This window comes from Molossus molossus, unplaced genomic scaffold (genome assembly GCF_014108415.1).
Source record: "Molossus molossus isolate mMolMol1 unplaced genomic scaffold, mMolMol1.p scaffold_m16_p_18, whole genome shotgun sequence".
In the NCBI taxonomy this organism is placed as follows: domain Eukaryota; kingdom Metazoa; phylum Chordata; class Mammalia; order Chiroptera; family Molossidae; genus Molossus; species Molossus molossus.
Genome location: NW_023425353.1, coordinates 38,769,481 through 38,792,227, shown reverse-complemented (window position 1 = coordinate 38,792,227; position 22,747 = coordinate 38,769,481). Strand labels below are relative to the sequence as shown.

Below are 22,747 nucleotides of genomic sequence, written 5' to 3'. Positions count from 1 at the left end.
GATTTTGTGCCCTTAGGGGACATTTGGCAATGTCTAGAAACATTTCTGGTTGTCATAACTAAGGGAGTGCCACTGGCATCTAGTGGGTAGAAGTCAGGGATACTGCTAAGCCTTCCACAGTATCCTGCAATGCACGGAACGCCCTCCACAGTGAAAATGATCGGCCCAAAGTGTCAATAGTCCTGAGGTTGAGGGGCCCTGACTAACATACTAAAGCATATTACTAAATAACAAATAGTCACTTTTAATGCCTCCAATGCTTCATGTACCTGCTGACCATCCTTGCCAAGCACACGTTTAACTTCAATATAGAATTTTTTTGTGTTTTGGATATTCCTGCTCTCAATTTTTTTTTTTACATGAGTAAACATTTCACTTTCTCCCATGCAGCCTGCAAAGAGATGAAAGCTGACATCATGTTTCTGGTGGACAGTTCTGGCAGTATAGGATCTGAGAACTTCATCAAAATGAAAACATTTATGAAGAACCTGGTGAGCAAATCTCAGATCGGGGCCAATCGGGTGCAAATCGGCGTTGTCCAGTTCAGTGACATCAATAAGGAGGAGTTTCCGCTCAACAAATACACGTCCCAGAGCGAAATTTCAGATGCCATAGACCAAATGGCTCACATTGGACAAACCACGATGACTGGTAGTGCCCTGACCTTCGTGTCTCAGTACTTCAGCCCCACCAAGGGGGCCCGGCCCAATATCAGGAAGTTTCTCATCCTCATCACAGATGGGGAAGCTCATGATATCGTCAAGGACCCAGCGGTAGCACTTCGGCAAGACGGCATAATTATCTACTCTGTGGGAGTGTTCGGCTCCAATGTCACCCAGCTGGAGGAGATCAGCGGGACGCCAGACATGGTTTTTTATGTTGAGAATTTTGACATTCTGCAGCGCATTGAAGATGATCTTGTTTTTGGAATATGCAGCCCCCGTGAAGGTAGGCCTGGGCATATCCACTAGTGGAGCTATCCAAACACCATGGGTCCACGTTAGTTATGATTTCTGAAGTAGACTGCTATTTGAACATTGTAAGTTTTTTGTTTAATTGAAATGTTTATCCGAATGGCTTTAGACCTACATATGAAATGTGACTTTCTTCCACAGAACCGTTGAATTAAAGAGTCAGTAAGGAACAGTTTGGGTCCAGCTAGAGTCTTTCCCATTTGTAGACAAAGAGCACTACGGTGATGAGGCCTCCATTTAAGAAAAAGAGTATTGTACTGGGTCTTAGGCGGTTCCGCAGAGTCAGAAGCTGAGATGGGTCTTGTGGATGTGGTGTATTGAGGTGTTTTTAGAAGGGAAGTAAGGAAAGCAGGACAGAGCACGGGTAAGAACTAAGCAGGAATGTGGTCTTAGCTGGAGCCTCGCTTCAGCCGGATCCCATGGGGACTCTGGCATGAAGTGTACCACAGGGTCGGTTTCACCTTGAGGTGAAGGGCCCAGCCAGAGACCTTGGGCTACGTGTGGGCTGTCAAGGCAGGTCACAAAGGGGCTGACCCTGCTGGGCAAGGTAGCTTCTCTTTGACCTAGTATTTACTCTATGTTGGTTTATTTTACAGTTTTAAAAAAACTATTATTTGTATAAAATGAGATGATTCTTGTGAAAATGCATTGGTATTTCTTAAACCCTATAAAGGAGGACTATAGTAGGGGGACTTGAGCAGTGGATGCTTCAAAGGAAGTAAATGGTAAAGTCCCAATCCTCCTCTCCTGAAAGTACAGAGGAATGAAGTGATGAAATAAAAGTCCTGCAAAGATAAGGAACTTACTTGTACTGTGACTCGCAGGGCTTGATGACAGAAGCATTCTGAAAAATCTCTGAAGGAGATGGTCTCAGTGGAGTTTTGCAGGAAGTGAGAAACATTGTTCTATTATTCAAATAACCATTTTGTTCAACTCCCACTAGAAGGTTGATCGTGGTCTGTGTTTTATGGTAAAAGAAACACACCTAGATTTTACTTCCCGGTAATTCCACTGAGAGCAAATCTGAGCTCTTTGAAGGGTGCTCAACCCTGAACCATCTACCCCCAGTCCTCTGGGTAATCCCAGCAGGCTCCCCAGGGCAGCGGAAGGTCAGAAGAACATACTTTCTTCTTTTCTGGAACAAACCTATCAAGAAAAAAAAACTTAGGTGTTTTTTTGTTTGTTTGTTTGTTTTCCCTTCCTACATAAGGAAAAACTCAGTTCTTCCCTACTGTTTCTTTCCCTACTGTCCTCTTTACATTCACATGGCACACTTCACTTCTGGCACTTCTGGTCACTGAAACGGTTAATCATGTTTTAACAAAACTAAATTCCATTCCAACCAGTTATTTCTGCACGTAAACACCCAAGCAGTTTTCTAAAAATCCCCGGGACTGAAACCCAAAGGAGACATAAAGATAAGGGGTTGATGATGGCCTTGGGAAACTTGGAGGGACCATAAAAAGAAAGCGATTAGTGATGGCCCAGACCCCTGCTGAAGCAGACTCCTTACCTCTGAGACAGCTTGTGTCAGCCCCGGCACCAATTATGCAGCACCAAGAGGATGCAGTTTTTTGTTTGTTTGTTTGTTTTTTATGTAGTTTTTTGTACTTTCTGTAGTTTGTGTCTATAGAAGCCAGAAAACAAACAAATTTGATGCTGAGCTCTTCTCAGCTCAGCACACCTGCACCCGGGCGCGTGCCATAAAGCTGTTTCGCTCTACACTGGCCTTGTGTTGTGGATGTGCCCCCCCCCGCCGGCTCAGTCCTTTTATTTATTTTATTTATTTTTTTATTTTTTTTTTTAGTCCTCACCCGAGGATATTTTTTGATATTTTGTTCAGATAGAGTGGGAGGGAGAGAGAGAGAGAGAGAGGAACATCGACGTGAAAGGGACACATCGAGTGGTCACCACCCACACGACCCCACCAGGGCCGTGGACAAACTGCAACCGAGGTACGTGCCCTTAGCGGGAACCAAACCCAGGTCTCTCCGGGCCGCAGGCCGACGCTCTAACCACTGAGCCAAACTGGTCAGGACCCGGCTCAGTCCTTTTAGTCACCAAATGTGTGGAAGTTTTTTCCCCATATCAACAAGCAGTTCTCAGATACCAGCAGGGTGTCCAAAGATTCAACTCAACTCAGACACTGTCTACCTGGAGATAGTATCAGATTCCGCAGATTGAGGGCTTGCTCCCCTAAGACTGCCCCCCACCCCCACTTTAGACACCAGTCATAGGCCCAGGTTATCACCTGTGCTTCTGACCATAGGTGGGAGGTTCAACCACCACCTCCTTGGGTTTGATTAATTTGCTAGAGTGGCTCAACTCAGGAGAACTCCTCTGCCAGTGTATTAAAGGATATGCCAAGGGATCCAGAGGGGCACCCAGATGGAAGAAATGCATAGGGCACGTGATGAGGGAAGAGTGCAGAGCTTCCGTGCGTATGTAGCATATTCTATGCCGTCTCCAGGCACCCCACTCTCCCAGCACCTGCATGTGTTCACCAAACCCTGAAGCTCTCTGAACCCCATCCATTTGGGATGACCCATCATTAACTCCATTTGCAGCACTTCTACCTTCTCAAGAAAATGGGGGTTGGGAGGACTAAAAACCCCAAGCTTGCTCTTTCTGGTGACTGGCCCTCAGCCAGGAGCCTTTCTTTCCAGGAGACAACAGGAAAGAAACACACAGTAGGGGCCTACCCAGAGTCACCTCATTAGAACAAAAGACACTCCTATCACCCGAGAAATCACAAGGGTTTCAGGAACTCGGTATCAGGAACTGCAAACAGAGACCACTTAGATATTTTCTATTATCTCCACACAGCCTTCCTTGAAGTCATTGGAGTAAATATATTGGCCCCAGGGTTTTCAATAGGCCTACCACATAGCAAGAAGTGGCTGGCAAAAGAAGGAAATGGGGTGAACATCTGGTGTGTGTGGGGGGAAATACTTCCTCACAACTCCACTTCTCCAGAATGGATGAGTTAGCATTCGAAACATACCTTTGTAAGGCCTGCCAAGTCGCTGTGCTGCGTGAGGACTGAGTCATGCAACATCTCGCAAACCCACTTCTCCAGAATGAATGAGTTGGAGTTTAGACGTCTGCACTGTACACAGAATGTGCTGCACACACATGGCTTAAGTATTAATTGGATCTTTCCGGCCTTTCTTTCCCATGGCGTTGACCCAAGGAATAAAACGCTACTTCAGTCTAGTACGAAATGGGCTGATTTCTAGGATGAGTCCCCATCATGAAAATAGATAATGTTTCTGGAATGTCAGAAAGGGGGAAAATATATAACCTTGGAAAGTCAGCTATCATATAACCATGACAAAATAAACAGTGTTGCCAAATTCATTTTTACTTGGTCATTTTCCCCCGGCTTAGTTTAAGAATAAAATCTCATGAACCCTCAGGGTTTAAACAGACAAATTTGTATAAATAAAAACTCATGTTGAAGGAACCATTTATACAGGAAAATTTCCACAGAATCGTGATTTTTTTTTTCCAGTTCGAAAGCATGTCCCCTTACCGAAGGCTTAACTTGACATTAGCCTTGTCCTAAAAACTCACCTAATTGAATTTTACTACACACCGTGAACACCAGTCTGTATGCATTGTGTATGTTATCTAAGGGATGAACATCCTAATATACAGCTTGATCCCACGGAGAGGAGACACTGGCACTTAAAAAGCAGGCAAGGGGAGGTGAGTTTCCATGATGTCCAAAGCTAAGCTTGTGGTTTTCCTTTCTCTTCCCCTTAGAATGCAAGCGAATTGAAGTTTTGGACGTTGTATTTGTAATTGACAGCTCTGGTAGCATTGACCATGATGAATATAATATCATGAAGGATTTCATGATAAACCTGGTGAAAAAAACTGATGTTGGCAAGAATCAGGTCCAATTTGGGGCTATGAAGTATGCTGATGACCCACAGGTACTATTTTATCTGAATGACCTTGGCACAAAATCACAGGTGATCTCAGCACTCCAGAGTGACCAGATAATTGGGGGCAACACGTACACTGCCGAGGCACTAGGCTTCTCAGACCACATGTTCACTGAAGCCCGTGGCAGCCGCCTGCACCGAGGGATCCCCCAAGTCCTCATCGTGATCACCGACGGGGAATCTCACGATACAGCAGAGCTCAATGCCACAGCCAAGGCCTTGCGAGACAAAGGCATTCTGGTCCTGGCTGTGGGGATCGCTGGTGCTAACCCCATGGAGCTGCTAGCCATGGCAGGATCAAGTGACAAGTACTTCTTCGTGGAGACTTTTGGAGGCCTGAAGGGGATATTTTCAAATGTGTCAGAAAGTATGTGCAACACTTCAAAAGTAGGTAAGTTTTGTCAATTAAGTTTGTCTTGATTATCAGCAGAGGTCCAAATAAGGGAGAAAACAAGATCCCTCCGGAGCAAGCTCCCCAAACAGGACAGACGCACTAATCGTGTTGTAGGACATCTCCTTGGGCCTCCTCCCTAAAGAGGAATACATTCTACAACATTCCTCCTCCCTTCTGCCTAACCTCTTCTAATGCTGGGGAATTCACCTTCTTTTTGAGTAAAGCTTTATTTATCGGGGCACTGATTTGTCTCCGTGTCATTTCCATCCAGCGGTGGCTCTTCCCGCTCTTTACACAGGAAATCAAATTCCATCTCTTCCCCACAAGAAGCGATCCCTGCCTGTGGTGTTCTCTTCTGCAGGCTGAAGGTCCTGGTCTCTTCACCTATTTCTATTATGACACAAGCTAGTTTAAAACATGGAGCCCAATAACAAACATTCTGTTCCAGTCTCAGATGTTGCCAGAACAGTGTACAGCAGGACTTTCTTTGCCCTGGACTTCCCATTCCAGCATCTGGAGGTTGCATTGCTATATTTATGAATGTATATACGTACCTGTGTGTGTATGTATATATGTATGTATGTACATATGTGTGAGTTCATTCATTCATTCAGCTGTCATTTTACACCATTCCAAAGGGAGATCATGGTAATTTAAAATTCCTTATTTTTATTAAAAGTAGGGTACTAAAAATACTGAGTATGTTTTATTAGCTGAATTACTATTAATCTAGGATTTTAACATCTTGGTGCAGTTTTTTTTTTAGTTAACTTTTCTGGCTTTCATATGCATAGCCTCCTAAGAATGCAGCTACTATCTTTTTCTTTCACAAAACTAACAAACTCTGTCTTACTGAAAACTGGGACAAATCTCCTACCTTCTGGTGGCCAAGACCTAAAAATCTCTCTGGCCTGTTCAAGTTCACTGTAGAAGTTGACATTGCATTTTTAAATGGGAAGTTCTTCCTCAGGCAGAAGAAAAGACTTTCTGTCCTTTATTTGAATCTGAAACAAAGAAATTTAATAAGTTAACCAATTCCTGAAGGATCTATTTATCATATTTCTTTTCCTCTCTTTCTTGCATATCTCAACTGTAGGACTCTCAGACACCTTTAACTTTTCACAAGGCTAAAATGAGATTTAAGTGAGTTAGGTCAGTGGTGAGCCCTCTGGGGAATTCAGGGAAATATTAATGATTACCAGAAGGCTAAGGGATACACAAGAGCATGGGCCAAGCATAACTCATTCACTGGCAATGGCCTTTCCTAGTCTTTTTGGTTTGCGTTTTCTGTGTTAACACAGAGGAAGCATCTCTAAACTATAACTGCATTGTTTGTTCAAAAGAGTATCCTTAAGTAGATCTTTTTGCCTATGTGCACCAAAAAGGGGGCTGATGAAAAGGAAAGCTGACAAAATATAGGTCAGAAGACATGATTTTAACACTGCAGTTTGTCTTAATAAACAGAAAAGCATGTATTGGCTCAACTGGCCAGGGAGGCCAAGTCAGTATTACAGACTATTGGTCTCTTTGTTTGAAGCTCTAAACAGATGTGTGCTACTTTATTTTTCTTGCTGTGCTACTACAGTCACTGTGATTTCCAGAAGGGCTAAGGCTAGAGTGCAGATAAGAACAAGTCCTCTGCAGTACCTCCACCCCAGTTTCCTGGCATCTTGGAAAAGAAAATGGTGTAAAAACAATGGGAAAAGCTCAGAGAAGCACAAAAAGATGTGAGAGCTGGTCATGCCTAGGGCCACCTTTATGAACCGATCGTTTTTATCCTCCAATTAATGTAACCACTGGGTATCATAAGATAAGAAACCACTTTCAGAAATACCATTTCTATATAGCTGCAAAGACTTAGCTTACTTGGCCTGGGTGAAAGAAAGAACAGCCTAATTTTTTATTGTTGTTCCTTTTTCTCTTCTTTGTAGATTGTGCAATTGAAAAAGTAGATGTAGTTTTCCTCATGGATGGTTCGAATAGCATCCATCCAGATGACTTCAAGAAGATGAAGGCGTTCCTGGCATCTGTTGTTCAAGACTTTGCTGTCAGTGCCAACGGAGTGCATGTAGGAGCAGCCCAGTTTAGCCATACCTATAGGGCAGAGTTTCCACTGGGAAAGTTCATGGGCAAAAAGGAGATACTGCTTCAGATTGAAAACATCCAGCAGATCTTTGGCTACACAAGCATTGGCGCTGCACTCCAGATGGTGGGGAGTTACTTCCGGCCAGACATGGGCAGCCGGATAAATACAGGTACCCCACAGGTGTTGCTGGTCCTCACAGATGGCCAGTCCCAAGATGAGGTGGCTCAGGCCGCTGAAGACCTGAGACGCAAAGGGATTGACATTTACACCGTGGGCATCGGGAGCGTGGATGACCAGCAGCTCATTCAGATCACCGGGACCGCAAGTAAGAAACTTACGGTTCAAAACTTCGATGAATTGAAGAAGGTCAAGAAAAGGATAATTCGCAGCATCTGTACCTCGAAGGGTGACAGCAGTAAGTATTCAGATGTGTTCCTCATGTTTAATGCCTCCCCTGTCTTCGCTGACATTTTCCTCAAGCTCTGTTTATGCCTGGTGGGAGGATTTAGATGTGTGCCCCTGGATTTCAAATTGAAATCTTCACAGTTATCAAGCATCTTTTGTGGCTTGTGGATTGAGAAACAGGGCATCTGAGAGACTTGTCTTTTTTTCCTCCCTATCTCCTGGGAAAGCATGCCTCTTTGTGAATGGGAATCCTTCAAGTTCAGAAGCTGTGAGGAAAAAGCCTTTGTTGACAATCCAGTTGGTTTCAGAGGCTGGAAAACATGTATCAAAGAAAAAAACTATTCGACAGATTTTGGTTGCCTGGCAGTAGGACCTACAGAGCTTCCAAGGGCTGCAGTACAGGGAAGTAGGGAATGTCTGTAGAGGGTTATATCTTTATTACAAAACTTCACTGCAAAAGTTGGTAAACAACTTCTAAAAACTCAACACATTTTCACATTTTTCCCCCAACAGTTGGAAGAAAAGGTTTTAAAAGAAAGATAACTTTTTCTACTTTTATAAAAGTGCCCAAAAGGTTGGCCATGATTCTGTAGAATGGTATACATTAACCTTGGATTTTTACCAGGGAGAGAAAAGCTTACATGGTTGTTAAGAGGCAGTTTGAGGACAGGCAACCTGGCTACAAATCCCCGATTGATGGTCATTTTTCACTGGACAAGTTTCTTAACTTCTATAAGTTTAATTTTCTCATCTGTAAAATGTGAACAATAGCAGCGCCTAGTTTGAAAGATTATTGTGAAGCTTAAATGAGAAAATGAATAGTTAAACTTTACTTTGATTAAACATGACACCAGGGATGTAATTATAAAGTACTCTATTATTATCTACCACTGACCCATGAAATTTATTCATAGGGGCCAGCTCCTCTCTTGCCCCTATTCACTTTCAGGAGATAAGTGTACCTCTTTTTGGCAATTAATAGGTCCATCCCAGTATAATGATTAAAACTTCAAACTTCGTTCAAAGTGACTCAGCTTTCCTAGCCAGCTGTCACAGGCTGTTCACCTGTCCCGAGAAGAGGCCACGTGTGGCTGCATTTTACCCATTGCTCCCACCTCTCATTTCTACCCCCTTCTCCATGGCCCTGCCCTCTTCTTGCTAATCATGCTTTCTGGCTGCCCCAGAATGGGCTGGGGAAGGGAGAAGAGCTAAAGAGGTACAGGGAAGTTGTCAGAAGTTGGTTATTTTTGACAGTAGTCCATGTCTCAAGTTGGGTCCATCAAAGATTTTTCCAACCTGGCCCCCATCATCTCCACCCCCACCAAAGCACAGTTGTCAGGGGATCTTTCTACTATTGTTCCCTCGAGGAAGATAAGCATGTCTTGATTCCAGATGTCCCTTGTGCCTTCCTCAGCCTCTGAGCATCTGGTGATACTTTCAGCTTTATTCGACTGCCATCTCTTTGCCCTCCCAGGTAGCCTTGTTAGACAGGAGATTAGAGGAGCCCAGAACAGCTCTTTCCTACACATGGCCACAGCAGCTCCATGGGAAACAATTACTTATCAATTTCCCTGATAAACTGGAAGTTATGGGTCCCCTGGCTCCAGCATGACCACCTCTCCTCTGCAGAGAGCAGCGTGCCGTCTGGATCTCATACTTTAGAATTCCAGGCTTATGTGATCTCCAAGTTAATCTCTTAAAGCTCGTCTCTCTTGACTTAAAAAGGAAATTACCTCTTTTCCGTGTGTGTGTGTGTGTGTGTGTGTGTGTGGTGGAAGAGCTCACCACACATCAACAGCTCTCTCCAAGAATGCTTTTCTGAACTCCCAAGTTCGAACCTTTTATAAGACCCAATGTGTAGGCTGAAGTTTAACAGTCCTATAATTGATCAGGGGCTGTTGCCTTTGTAAATCCTGCCTCATGATCTCCCCATACTTTGGAGTGTGTCTGGTGACTTCAGTCAAACCTTTTACGTTAACTTCCTGCTTCACATGGACATACCCATTTCCAATGATTAGGCAGAAAATTATCTTGGAACCATCTAGTCTCTACTTGAGAGAGTAAAAGAAAACCATGTGGAAAATCAAAGCCAGGAGTGTATGCTCCAAGTAATGAGTGAGTTATCTTTAAAGGAAACAGTCACAAGTGTAAAAATAAATAAATAAATACGGAAAGTACTCTAAGATAAACTTGAAGTCATTACTGCAGCAAGCAAGAATGTGAGGTCTCTGTAGCCAAGCCGTGGGCTGAGGACTGATGAGGCTGGAATGAACACTGATAGAGCTTCAAAGGCATCTGCAAATATATTAGAGGGTGCCTTTTCTTCTTAAACTATAAACTCAGAACCCAAGAAAATCAGACAGTAGCTTGGTGTGGCTCAAAGCAAATCAGACTTACAGCCTAAACATCTAGTTTTGCTTCTATTAAAATTCGAATAATTTTGGAGATGTCACTATCCCTTCTTAGTTTTCTCATTAGTGAACGTTACATCATCTCTGTTTCTCTGATTGTACACTGTGATTTAATATGTGTGAAAGGAAGGTCAGTTGTGTGGAGTTTTGAGGGAAATGACTAAGGATTGTATTTCTTAAGCATCTACAAAGGGTCAGGCATGGTGCTCTAGGCATTTTAAGTGCATAATCTCATTACATTCTCCCCAAAACCTATATGTGGTTTATATTTTTATTCTCCATTATAAATAAGGAAAATGGGACTCAACGGAATATTGCTAACCTGATCCAGAGCATACAGGAAGTAACAGTCAAAGCAAATTTTAAAACCTAGGTCTGTCTGACTCCAACCCAGCTTTTTGTTCAATTAAGCTGCTTGTTGTTGTGTTTTATATAGTTGCCTAGAGTATCTGATGCTGATAGTTATAAAGAAATAATGTCTCAGCATTCTGCTTCACCAATTTATATCTGGAACTTAGGACATCATAGGTTTGTACATTGAAATCGTTTCCATAAGCTGCTGCTCCCTAAGGAAACCACTCGCTGCTAAGCTGTCACCTCCAGCTTCACAGCCTAGTAGCAGAACTAGTAACCTACCTGACCTACCATCGCTGGCCACCCAGGAAGTGGTAAAACAAGGTCATTTGGCATATGGACTCCAGACAGGCCTAGATCTGAATTGCAAGTGTGAGATCCACAGCAATAACTGTGAGACCGTGGGCAAGCTGCTTTGTCACGGCTTCCTCTTCAGCAAGAGAGAGAGATAGAAACATTGATGAGAGAGACATCGATTGGCTGCCTCCTGCATGCCCCCCACTGGTGATCTGGCCCATAACCTGGGCATGTGCCCTGACCGGGAATCGAACCAGTGACCTCTTGGTGCATGGGTCAATGCTCAATCACTGAGCCACACTGGGTGGGCAGCAGAATGAATGTTAGAAGAGTTCTTAACTTAGTCTGTGTTTCATGAGGATAAGTAAGATCATAAATGGAAGGTAGGTGGTAAATGCTCAGTGAGTATTACTAACTTTCACAGAGTGTTGCCGAGGGTATATGGAAGTGGTCTTATACATACAGAATACATGGAATGATGAGTTGATTCCCAGAAGGACAATATACTGAGTTCCTTGGATTGGGAACTTTAACATTTTAGCAATATTTTACAGCTATATTCATATTTAATATCTCAACATATACCAGATTCCCCTAAGATACTAAACTCCAAAGTCTGGGTTTTTGTTTTTTGTTTTTTGTTGTTTAACCTTCATTCATGGTTATTTTCCTGATTTTTCTTTGAGCCTGGCTATTCTGACTACCTAGAGAAGACCAGGCAGTTCTCAGGATATGAAAGTCCTGCCTCTTTCCTTGGCGTGGAGCCATAATTAGGTAGCCAGAGACTCAAGAGTACCTCTTATCTTTTGCATCATCATGGATAGATGATGAATCACAGAGATTAAGCAAAAGACCAATCTGATTAAGGTGAGGTAAGAGACGCCCTCAGCATTTGATTCAAGGATTGTGGGAACTATAAGGAAAATTCAATGGTCATTTCCAGCTTTTCTTGACAAGGATCTCTATAATATGTTCCTGTCTTTACTGGGTTCTCTAGAAAACAGAGCTAAAGGCAAAGTTTGTGCGAATACTTTATGTGTTAATACTTTAGAGGAAGCAAGAGTCAGTGGAGGGGAATTAGTACAGGAAAGGGAAGAAGGTAATACAAGGTGTATGTTACCAAGCTAGACACAGCTTCTTGAGAAAGCATAATCAGCATGTTGGTTGTGAACACCAAGGAAGCCATACAGAACCACTGTACAGACCAGTCCTTCCTAGGAATAAAGGAGAGGCTTAATCTGCCAGTTTTTCCCCATCTATGGCCTCTTATTGGTCAGAGTTTACTCTATGGAGAGTGAATTCTCCTAGCCTACTGTGTTGTGTTATCCAACCCTTTGGGGAAATCAGATACAGAACCCACAGTGCTTTATGTCTGTGGCGTGGTGGAAGGGTCCAGAACTCTTTGTGAGTACAGTTGGGTTGGTCACGGGCACCAGAATTATTGGGGCCCTACTGCAGTGAGCATGATGGAGGCCATGTCAAGGCCCTCTCCACCCCTACACAGCATTGGAAGACCAAACAATCATGGCAGCTAAGGCTCTCCATTGGATAAATGTCCAAACAAATCTGGGAGGTATATAAACTAGGTCTTTACAGTAACTATGTTTTCTAGATAATTAAAAAAAAAAATCTAAGATACCCCTCCTTTCAAGGACCACATACAAATCTTTTATCCTTGCTAATAACTACCACCAGTGTGACTTGCCTCTTTATTTTCTCAAGAATCTGTCTTCCAATCCTATTCATATAGCCTACCGTCCTGACAGTATTTCTTAATAAGAATCTGCCATCATCAACTCTGATTAAAGACTCTCTTACAAGTCAGATAATTAAAATCAGCTTTTGGGTCTGGCAGGGTAAGACTATTCTTTTCTGTTCTTTGGTATTTTTATTTTGAAATATATAATCTTATTTTTGTAGGCAAGAAAATGAATGCCGGGAGAGCTTAAGAGATTTGCCAAGTTATTAAGCAGTAACAGAGTCATGATTAGTACATGACTAACACTAAACAGTGTGCCTTCCCCTCCAAGACCTCCCCCTCCAGGCTTCCACATGCTGCTTGTGAGGACTAGTCAAATGCTTAGGACACTAATTTGACTTCTCCTTTTCATCACCCTCTATAGCCAGTCCTCTGAATCACCTTCCAGCTTTCCTTGCACTTATTGCCCCCTTCGATTCTCACTCCTGCTCTCCTAATTTAACCCTACATTTCTCTTTGGAAATCCAACTTTAGCCTTCTCTCTAGCTCAATCCCCAAACCATCCCTGCCTCTTATTAACTTTGAAGGCTCCTACTTGAGAGCAGATGTCTCTGTGGGATTTTCAAGGCCCTTATGTGAAAGTCCACATGTTTAGTATGACCTAGTTCCTCTGATTGTATTTGGACACATAGCCGCTGACTCTGGACTTGCTCCCCATATTCTGTTTCATGGATCACATTGTTATGAAAGTATTTGTCAATTTGAATTCAAGGAACACAAGGAACTTATTTACTAGACATTGTATTTTGAGTAATTTAGACATAAATACTCCATTTTTATAGGGGGACAGTTCCCAGGACCACTCAATGACATTTTGCCATTTTTGCCAATGTTTGTGTTTTTTCCACAAGGACTATTTTTCTTGAAGGCAGTAACATATTTTGGTTACTGAATGATTTTCTGTTCAGGAGTTGAAACAGTGTTCATCCAAGAGGGAAACTTTCAGTCTCAAGATAAAAATGAAAGGATGCAGATTCAAGAAGAATTTGGGTTTCTTTCACTTCATCTCACTTTCTGAATATTGGAGAAGAGGTTGTTTTTCCAACAAAATACAGTGAAATAAGAAAACCCACCTTTCAGACTTTTTTGATAACATATTGATTTACTTCAAATGTCATAGTGAAAATTGATTATCAAATAAGGCTTTTATTTTCCCTCGAGGCCCTGACTCTTTTCTCATTAAAAATGAATCAAGTTACTGGCCCTTGTTTTAAGAATTGAAAGTGACATTTTAGTTTCAAAGATTTGCAAATGTTCCCCTGACCAGTGTGTCCGGAGATAATGAAGGCAGGCATATGTTCACACAACAAATATCTGAAAAAATGATGATCTAAACAGAGTAAATTAAAAATATGCACTCCTCCCCCTTAACTTACCAAGCAAGCTGTATGTATTGAATTTATTGGAAAAGGGTGAAGTTTTTAGCTATGCTAGAAGTTCTTTCTTGAAAGAAGAGTGTATATGTCACTTGACTTTATTCTTCTCTAATTATCTTCCCTTTATGAGGCTCAGCTTAATATATCAAGCTCCTTCTAGTTTCTCCAGTGCTTAAATGTCCCTGGAGTTGATCAGGATAAGAGCAAAGCATTTTAAAGATTTTTTTTTAAATATATTTTTATTGATTTAGAGGAAGGGAGAGAGAAACATCCATCTGCTGCCTCCTGCACGCTCCCTGCTGGGGATCGAGTCTGCAACCCAGGCATGTGCCCTGACCAGGAATCAAACCAGGACCTTTCAGTCCATGGAACGATGCTCAATCCACTGAGCCACACCAGCCAGGCAAGAGCAAAGTATTTTTAATGCAATACGTCTCTAAATATTTCTTAAACTCCCAAATGGCAACAGCTTTGCCTTCCTGACTGGCTGAGCTCTGAAGGCAGCACTATCTTTGACGTGGTTAAATGTGGGTAATTTGGTGTCCAGTTTCTTTACTTGTAGGACCTAAACCAAGCAAGATCTCAAAGGATCTCTTGGGGCATTTGCCTGTCTTTTTACTTTTTCTTTTCTCAGTGGATTTTAGAAAACACGAAGGAAAAGCAGATTGTATTTTGGAAAGATAAGTCATTAAATCATTCCTTTAGACAAGTTCTTTGTGATTTCTTTTTCCAAAGGACTTGCTCCATGCAAGTGTTTTTATATTTCCCTTATAATTCAGTATTTGTCGAATGACCTGAATTGATAAGTAGAGTGATATGAATTTGCTATTTCAGACTATTAACATTTCCTCAATATACTTTAGATATTTAAATGATTCTGCATAGCTTTTTCAATACCCATAATAAAATCTTTTAGGACTTTAATTGTTATAGAATCGCCTAGATTTTATACCAGCTAAAAATAACAATACTGCCCTGGCTGGTTTTGCTCAGTGGTTAGAGTGTCGGCCTGAGGACCCAAGAGTCACAGGTTGAATTCCAGTCAAGGGCACATATGTCGGTTGCAATTTGGTCCCCGGCCCTGGTCAGGGTCATGTGGGAGGCAACCAATCGATGTGTCTCTTTCACATAGATATTTCTCTCTCTCTCCCTCGCTCTCTCCCTCTCCCTTTCTCCTTCCTTCCCACTGAAGATAAATGGGAAAATGTCCTTGGGTGAGGATTTAAAATAATAATAATAATAATAATAATAATAATAATAATAATAAATAATTATTATTTTTAAAATAATAAATAATAATACTATGTACTTATATTTTTACAGGCTATGAAAGAGTGATTCTGAGCCTCTGCCATTATTCCCTTATGCTCTCTCTCATTTTCCAACTCTGTAATTGGAATAGAAATAAGAATGCCAAGTCCCTGCTTCAGACATGGCATCCAAGTCAAATAAGGGGATTATTTGATCTAATAAGATATGTTTTTCCCTTGAATCCTAGATTGTTTTGTGGATATTGTGGTAGGATTTGACATCTCAACTCAGCAGAAGGGGCAGACTTTCCTCGATGGTCAACCTTGGATTGAAACCTACCTCCCAGACATCTTACGTGCCATCAGCTCCCTCAATGGGGTCAGCTGCGAGGTGGGCACAGAGACTCGAGTCAGCATGGCTTTTCAAGTGACGAATGCCATGGAGAAACATTTCCCAAAGTTTGAGATCTACAGTGAAAACATACTGAATAGCTTGAAGGATGTAACAGTTAAAGGACCATCGTTCCTCAACGCAAACTCCTTGAGTTCCCTGTGGGATGTGTTTCAGAATAAATCTGCCGCTCGGGGCAAGGTAACTTAGTTTTATTTTGTTTGTTGCTCTGTGGTTGCAATGACCTCATTTTTACTCATGTTTCTTTTTTGAATACTTTCCTAGGTGGTCCTCTTATTTTCAGATGGATTAGATGACGATATAGAAAAACTTGAACAAAAATCTGATGAGCTTAGAAAAGAAGGTATTGAACATGGTGGGGGGGAGGGGGAGCAGGAAAGGGATGTTTATTAACTTTATAGTCTCAGAACTCAATTCTGGCTCTTAAGTTTCCAGGCACTCCACCCTGAATTGGCCAGCCTTTCCACTCTGTATGGATTTGACAGAGCGAATGAATTCTCAGAACATCCTGGCATCTACTCTTTGCCTCATGCCCTGTGTATATGAAACAGCACTGAGGACAAAGTCCTATTCTTTCACTCTCATTACTGTTTCTTCTTCCTGAGCTTTCCTGGAGAATGTTCCTGTCTAACCTTGCTTCACATTATCTAATATTGCTACTACTTTACTATCTGCAGAAGTGAACCATGTATTTCTTTGTGACCAAAGAACTGGAGAGTGGGATTATTTTCTTCAACACCCTTAAAGCTTTCAGAGTTGCAAGTGTCGGATAAATTGGCTCATGTTTCAGGGCTTTCTAATCAGTTCATTCCTTCCACCGCAGATAGACCAACTAGGGTGTTTGTGAGTTTTTAAAACTCTGGCATCACACTTTTGGCTTGAAGAACCAGTGCCCAATCTGGCTTATTGTCAGTTCTTGCTAAAATATGGATCAGTGGAAGAAGATAGCATCCAAATGTTCTGGTTTGACTAAGAAGAGAAAAAACGTTTCTGTAAGTGGATGCTGTTAGTGCCCCACCCAGACTTCCTCCAGCCAGGTTCTCCCATCTCCAGATGTGAGTGTTGGCTGCTAACAACTCACAGGTCCCCCTCCTCTGAGGAATTGCCCTTGGTCAATGGGAGCCCCCTCACCTGGAAGTTTACTCCCTATCCCTTCTGTGGCAGCAGATAGATTACAACAAGTTGAACCTTTGCCTCAAAATAGCATCATGTGGTGTTATTTATGCTCCAAGTTCCTATAGGATTGGGCTGACACCAGACTCCAGCTGAAACGCTGTCTTGCTAAACTCCTTTCTCTGCCCTGCCTCCCTTACCCTTTTTCTTTTTTTTATCCTCACCTGAGGACATTTAGGACATTTTTCCATTTTTTGTTCAGATAGAGTGGGAGGGAGAGAGAGAGAAACATCAATGTGAAAGGGACACATTGAGTGGCTGCCACCTGCAGGGGCTGGGGCAAACTGCAACTGAGGTACCTGCTCTTAGGGGAACTGAACCAGGGTCTCTCTGGACCGCAGGCCAACGCTCTAACCGCTGAGCCAAACCAGCCAGGGCTTTCTTGCCCCATTTTTTTCTGAGAGTGCTTCCTCAATAAATCGTGCCACCAAATGACTATCTCAGGCTCTGTTCCTGATACTCTGACCCAACACATCTGCCTCCAAGCCTAGGATTAGGGGCTGAGTGGATTTTGTCTTTGCTATTTGTTTCTCTCTCTTCAATCTTTAAACAAATTGCAAAGGTCACTGAATTTACAGCTGGAGGATAAGGATTTTTATTTTGCCCTTTATTTACTGAAGCTGCTTTCTCCATATTCTATTAAGTCTTGGCATTTCTTTTATGAGCTCTAATGGACATTTTAATGAACAGGACCCTAGAGTGCTTAGTTTGGATGGGTAGAGGGGGTTTTTTTTTTGGTTTTGCTTCGATTTTGTTTGTTTGTCTTTTGTCTCTTTTGTGAGGAAAGATGTATCTTTTATAGACGACATAAGAGTTTTCTCCAGGAATTTCTCTTGGAACACCCAAATTTCCCATTCCTCCCACTCCCACAGAAAATTTAGTAAATAGATTTCGACTTTAGAAGCTAGATTTTTCATGTCCTTAGAAGTTCAGAACCTTTGGAGAATGATGAAAGGATGATGGCCATCACGTTCTTTGAAAAGTGGCAAATAGTTAAGGGTATCTCTAGCTCTGGTGCCCCATATTTAAACAGGCATATTCTGGTGATACTGGCACCGGTGCTCTGTTGACCTAGGAGAGCCTCCCTAATCTGAGGCTGTGTAAACTGCTGTTTTACACATGTGAACTATGCAATCAGCATGGAACTGGAAGAGACCAGGAGAAAAAGGGCCTCACTGACGGATACGACTCTCCAACTCCTCTGTGTGGATTGGGGTTTGAATTGGTTTCTTAATTTTTAAAGATCTAATACTCTAAAATCTATTCAGTGATTATTTATGTCCCCAATTTTTGCAGTCTTTTCTTCCTTAATTTACTTTTAGGAATTGAAGACACTACATTTGAGATCACATGACTCATTTATTGAACAAGTCTGAAAGGTGCAGGACTGGAGTCCCCCTCCTAAGAAAAGCAGTTGCAATAATACTCATATGACTATTTCCTGCAAATCAACAATTCCATGATTCTCATAACTCTTAAATTCCCTGGAATTTATACTCAGACGTGAGATTTTTTCCCCCTTATAAACCTCCACCATAATGATTGCCAGGTTAATTACTATCGTTATTTAATGTTCTTACTTTGCAAAATAAGTCAACCCTGTTAGTCCCTAAAAGTTTTATTTGAAATATTCTGGTCTATAGAATCCCAAAACCTATGGGCCATAGTTCTTGATGTTTGTGTGTCGTCTATTTCTAATTGCCTCTCAGGAGGGCTTTCCTGTCTTGTGCTCCCTAAAATTCCAACTGCAGTCTCGATTCCTTATGAGGTCATTTAGATCTGTGCTGCTCAGACTTTAATGTGCACACAGATCACCTGGGGATTTTATTAAAATACAGATTTTGATTCCATAGGAGTGGTGTGGGGCCTGAGAGTCTATTTTTGGTAAGCTCCAAGGTGATGGCTGCACTGCGCTCCAAGCATCCCCCACTGAGTGGAAAACATTTAGAATAGTTACTTTCTTGATATATAAATTCCTCTACTTTAGTGTGTTCTGTGGACCCTTTTATTATTATGTTTACTTCTCAACTGAAGACATGCTTATTTCGAGAGAGAGGAAGGGAGGGAGGGAGAGAAAGAAACATTGATCGTGCCCTGACCAGATTGAACCCACAACCTAGGTATGTGCCCTGACAGGGAATCAAACACACAACCTTTCGGTATACGGGACAACACTCTAACCATCTGAGCAACTCTGCCCAGGGCTGCAGACCCTTTTAAACTCACTGTATCACTTACTTTGCAACTGTTTTCCAAGAACAGCAGTTTAGATACACATGAGCAAGCAGATTAAAATGAGGCAACCCACCTCACCTGGACAACTGTCACTGTGTTGGACAGGCCTGAATGCCCTCATAACTGTCGCTCTGGCCGGAGCCACGGATTCAAGTGATCTGGCTGATCTTCTCTACATTGAATTTGGGAAAGGATTTGACTACAGGACCCAGTTCACCATTGGAATGAGGGATCTTGGGAGCCAACTGTCAAAGCAGCTGGTAAGTTATTCAGAAAAGGCAGGTGAGTTTGCATTTCCTGTTTGTTTTGCATATAGGCTTAAAATGTATGCTTATGAATTTGAACTCATATTGTTCATTTGGGAGTGAAGAAAGACTTTTCTGCATTAGTGGACAGCCAAAATAAGAGGGTGTTTTGAAAGAAATGTAGAGATATATCAAAGCATCTTTAATTTATATGCTTGGCCAAAAAAGAAGGAAGAAGAAACTGAACAGCACTACAGTCCTGCTCAAATTACAGTCCAGTAACACACGTGCCACAGAGCTCCTGAGAGTCAATGCGCTGCTTCCTTAGCCAGCTCTCACACCCTTCATGGGTCCTGTGCACTGCTTACCACACTGAGTGTGATTCTAGGGTCCAGCATGTGTTTTCCCTGCAACATGGCCTGTCAACCAGAGCCAGTTACACTCAGGGTTTAAGCATCTGCTCCAGTGTTGAGGAAAAGCTAGTGATGTGGTGATAGACCTCCTGTGCTGTGCCTTCTGAACGATCAGAAGCTTTTTGAAGGCTGTCTTGACTAACCGAGATTTTTACCTTATGATCTATTTTTAGAACCTAATGTCTACATGCAATGCATCTCAATCATATTTCTCTAAAAAATGCACAAGCATTCAAACTAGAGTGGTTATGAGGTACCAGGTTATGTGGTACTCTCTAACCTCAGTATGTGGCTAATAACTTGTAATTTGCTTATACTTTATAAAATCTATAATCAGCATGTGGGGATACTTTCCAATGAAGTGTGAGCTCCTGCTGTTTGCACCTATAGAATTTGTAAATAAATAGATGTTTAAACACAATTTGTTCAGTGTAGTAATTACATAAAAATAATTGCATCAAGCCCTAGCTGGTTTGGCTCAGCACTTAGTGTGTCAGCCCACAGACAAATGAGTTGTGGGTTTGATTCCAGTTAAGGGCATGTATCTTGGTTGCAATTCGTTCCTGGCCCTGGTTGGGGTCGTGCAGGAGGCAACCAATCTATGCGTCTCTCTCACATGGATGTTTCTCTCTCTCTCTCTCTCTCCCTCCCTCCTACTCTATCTGAAGTTAAATAGAAAAATATCCTTGGATGAGGATTAAAAATAAAAAATAAAAATAATTGCGCCCTACCCGGTTTGGCTCAGCGGTTAGAGCGTCGGCCTGCGGTACAGAGAGACCCGGGTTCGGTTCCCGCTAAGGGCACGTACCTCGGTTGCAGTTTGTCCCCGGCCCTGGTTGGTTGTGCGGGTGGCAACCACTTGATGTGTCCCTTCACATCGAAGTTTCTCTCTCTCTCTCTCTTCCTCTCTCTCCCTCCCGCTCTGTCTGAACAAAGAATGCAAAAATGTCCTCGGGTGAGGATTAAAAAATAATAATAATTGCATCAAGAGTGTGAAAGTTTTGTTGGAATTTCTTTGTACATGGGAAGACAGTGTCTATATTTCAAAAGAAATGTTTTCTATCTACTGCTCTTTGAAGTTTGTAGTGGTAATTCATAGAGGGAGGAAGTTATTTCTCAAAACAAGCCTGTCAGTTTTAAATATTACATAAATGCTACACTATACAAGAAAAATTTAAGTTTTAGACATGCATTGATTTTAATGTTAATAGTAGAAGATTTGATGTTGTAGGAGTTTGGTGACTGAAAGAAAATGAATATTATCTCATATGAAGTCAGAGAATCTATTTTGTTGTTGTTTGGTTTCATGTTTCAAATGTAATTGGTTTTTCTGAGATTTTCAGGAAAAAGAATTTCTAATGTCAGAAAAGAAATATTGTATAATAGACAAAGAGAGGAAATTGCTAAATAATTATAACAAAATATTTTATTTTTCATCACCCTAGAATTTTGATGGGAAACTTCTCAACACAAACACTGATTCTACCCCACTAAAGGCAAATCATGGCATTTACTTTAAGCAGTATTTTTCTTAAACTATATTTTGTGCGTTAATTGTAAAACTGCTATGGACTATCTTTCTTATTCGGGGGATGATTAAGTAGGTCTAGGATGAAATTCACTCACATTTTAAACAGAGAATATGCATAGAATACAATTTTTTGCCAGAGTAGATAGAGGAATATTCTCCTCATGCCCCCACTGTCTATAGCAAGTGCTTCTGAAATGCTGAAGATGCAACTGGTGTTTTTGAAATCCTGTCGCACACAGTCTTCTGGAAATGTTTAGCAATGGACTGGGTTCCAAGCAGTGTGACATTGAGCACACTAAATCCTTTAGTATACAAAGAATCCACAAGACAAGAAATGAAGAAAACCACATGCATTCATTTTATTGAACAAAATATTGGGGGCAGAATTATGTAAGGTGATCAACAACACCATGGTCAATTGTGGGATGGAGTGGGAACAGGAGATCACATAAATAAACTAGTACACCATGAGACGGTCATGGCTAAACCGACACCATTTTGAGAACATAGAAACATCTTTGAGTTGATTCTGAAGTCCTCATATGATGGACAATGTGGATCACAGAAGGAAAGATGGACGCCAAAGAACGTCTCATGCCTTCTCTCTAGAGCACAGTCACTTTAATGGTGAACAGGCTTCTAACATGATAGAAGTCTGAATCACACCGGCGAGATTATGCGTGTGACTGGGAAGCAATGCCACCAAATGTAATGCATTTCCTGCCCTTCCCCAAGGTCAATGTTGCTGAAAGGACTTGCTGCCTTTTATTCTGCAAGTGTATTGGAGGAGATGGCACAGTGGGAGATCCTGGACCGCCTGGGAAAAAGGTGATTTTAAAATTTATGGCTCACTTTATTTGAAAGTGTATGTCTTTCCGACATGCGTTCAGGTAGAAATAAGGGGTGATTTTCACTTCTAGGTAGAACCTCTGAGAAAACCTATGGTTATGCTTCTCTTTTTCATATGGCAAACTAGATGGTCATGGCTTTTGCTTGGCATTCTAAGTTGGAGTTTTTCTGAAAACTTCTTGTACAAGTCTCAGGAGAAGCAACTGCCAAGATCCTTGATTATCCAGTGTTCTGGCATTGATGACCGTGATGCACCAAAGTCAGTTGTCAGCTCTCATTCTGAATAATGAAAACCTCCTGAATACCATTGTCATTTCAATTTCCATTTTTAATGACTGCAGAGTCATTTAAATCTGGTAGGGAATATTTTGTGTCCTCGGCTCAAATCAAGCTAGATCAGATCACCCTATCACAGCAAAAGATGTTAGGATGTTTCATTCAGCTTTAGCCAGACCAAAATGTTATCACCGATGTATAGACAAAAACAGGCCAATTATGAAAACAGTAACCGACAATAGACTTAGATATTTCCTAACCGAAAAAGTTTATGTACCCGCATGTAAAACTCTGATTTAGGGGTTTAGGAAATGTTCAAATATGTACTTGCGTATTATGGATGTATTTAATAAT

At 41.7% G+C, this 22,747-nt stretch overlaps 1 protein-coding gene across 1 annotated transcript in view; it reads left to right on the top strand.

Annotated features, from left to right (window-relative positions):
• Positions 1–22,747, top strand: part of COL6A6 (collagen type VI alpha 6 chain) — a 103,025-nt gene that overhangs the window by 7,706 nt on the left and 72,572 nt on the right. Inside the window, exons 5-11 of the mRNA XM_036267470.1 lie at positions 391–948; positions 4,743–5,318; positions 7,253–7,822; positions 15,508–15,851; positions 15,936–16,014; positions 19,185–19,339; positions 22,004–22,096. Of these exons, the coding sequence (XP_036123363.1) occupies positions 391–948; positions 4,743–5,318; positions 7,253–7,822; positions 15,508–15,851; positions 15,936–16,014; positions 19,185–19,339; positions 22,004–22,096 (2,375 nt within the window). The remainder of the gene's footprint in view (positions 1–390; positions 949–4,742; positions 5,319–7,252; positions 7,823–15,507; positions 15,852–15,935; positions 16,015–19,184; positions 19,340–22,003; positions 22,097–22,747) is intronic.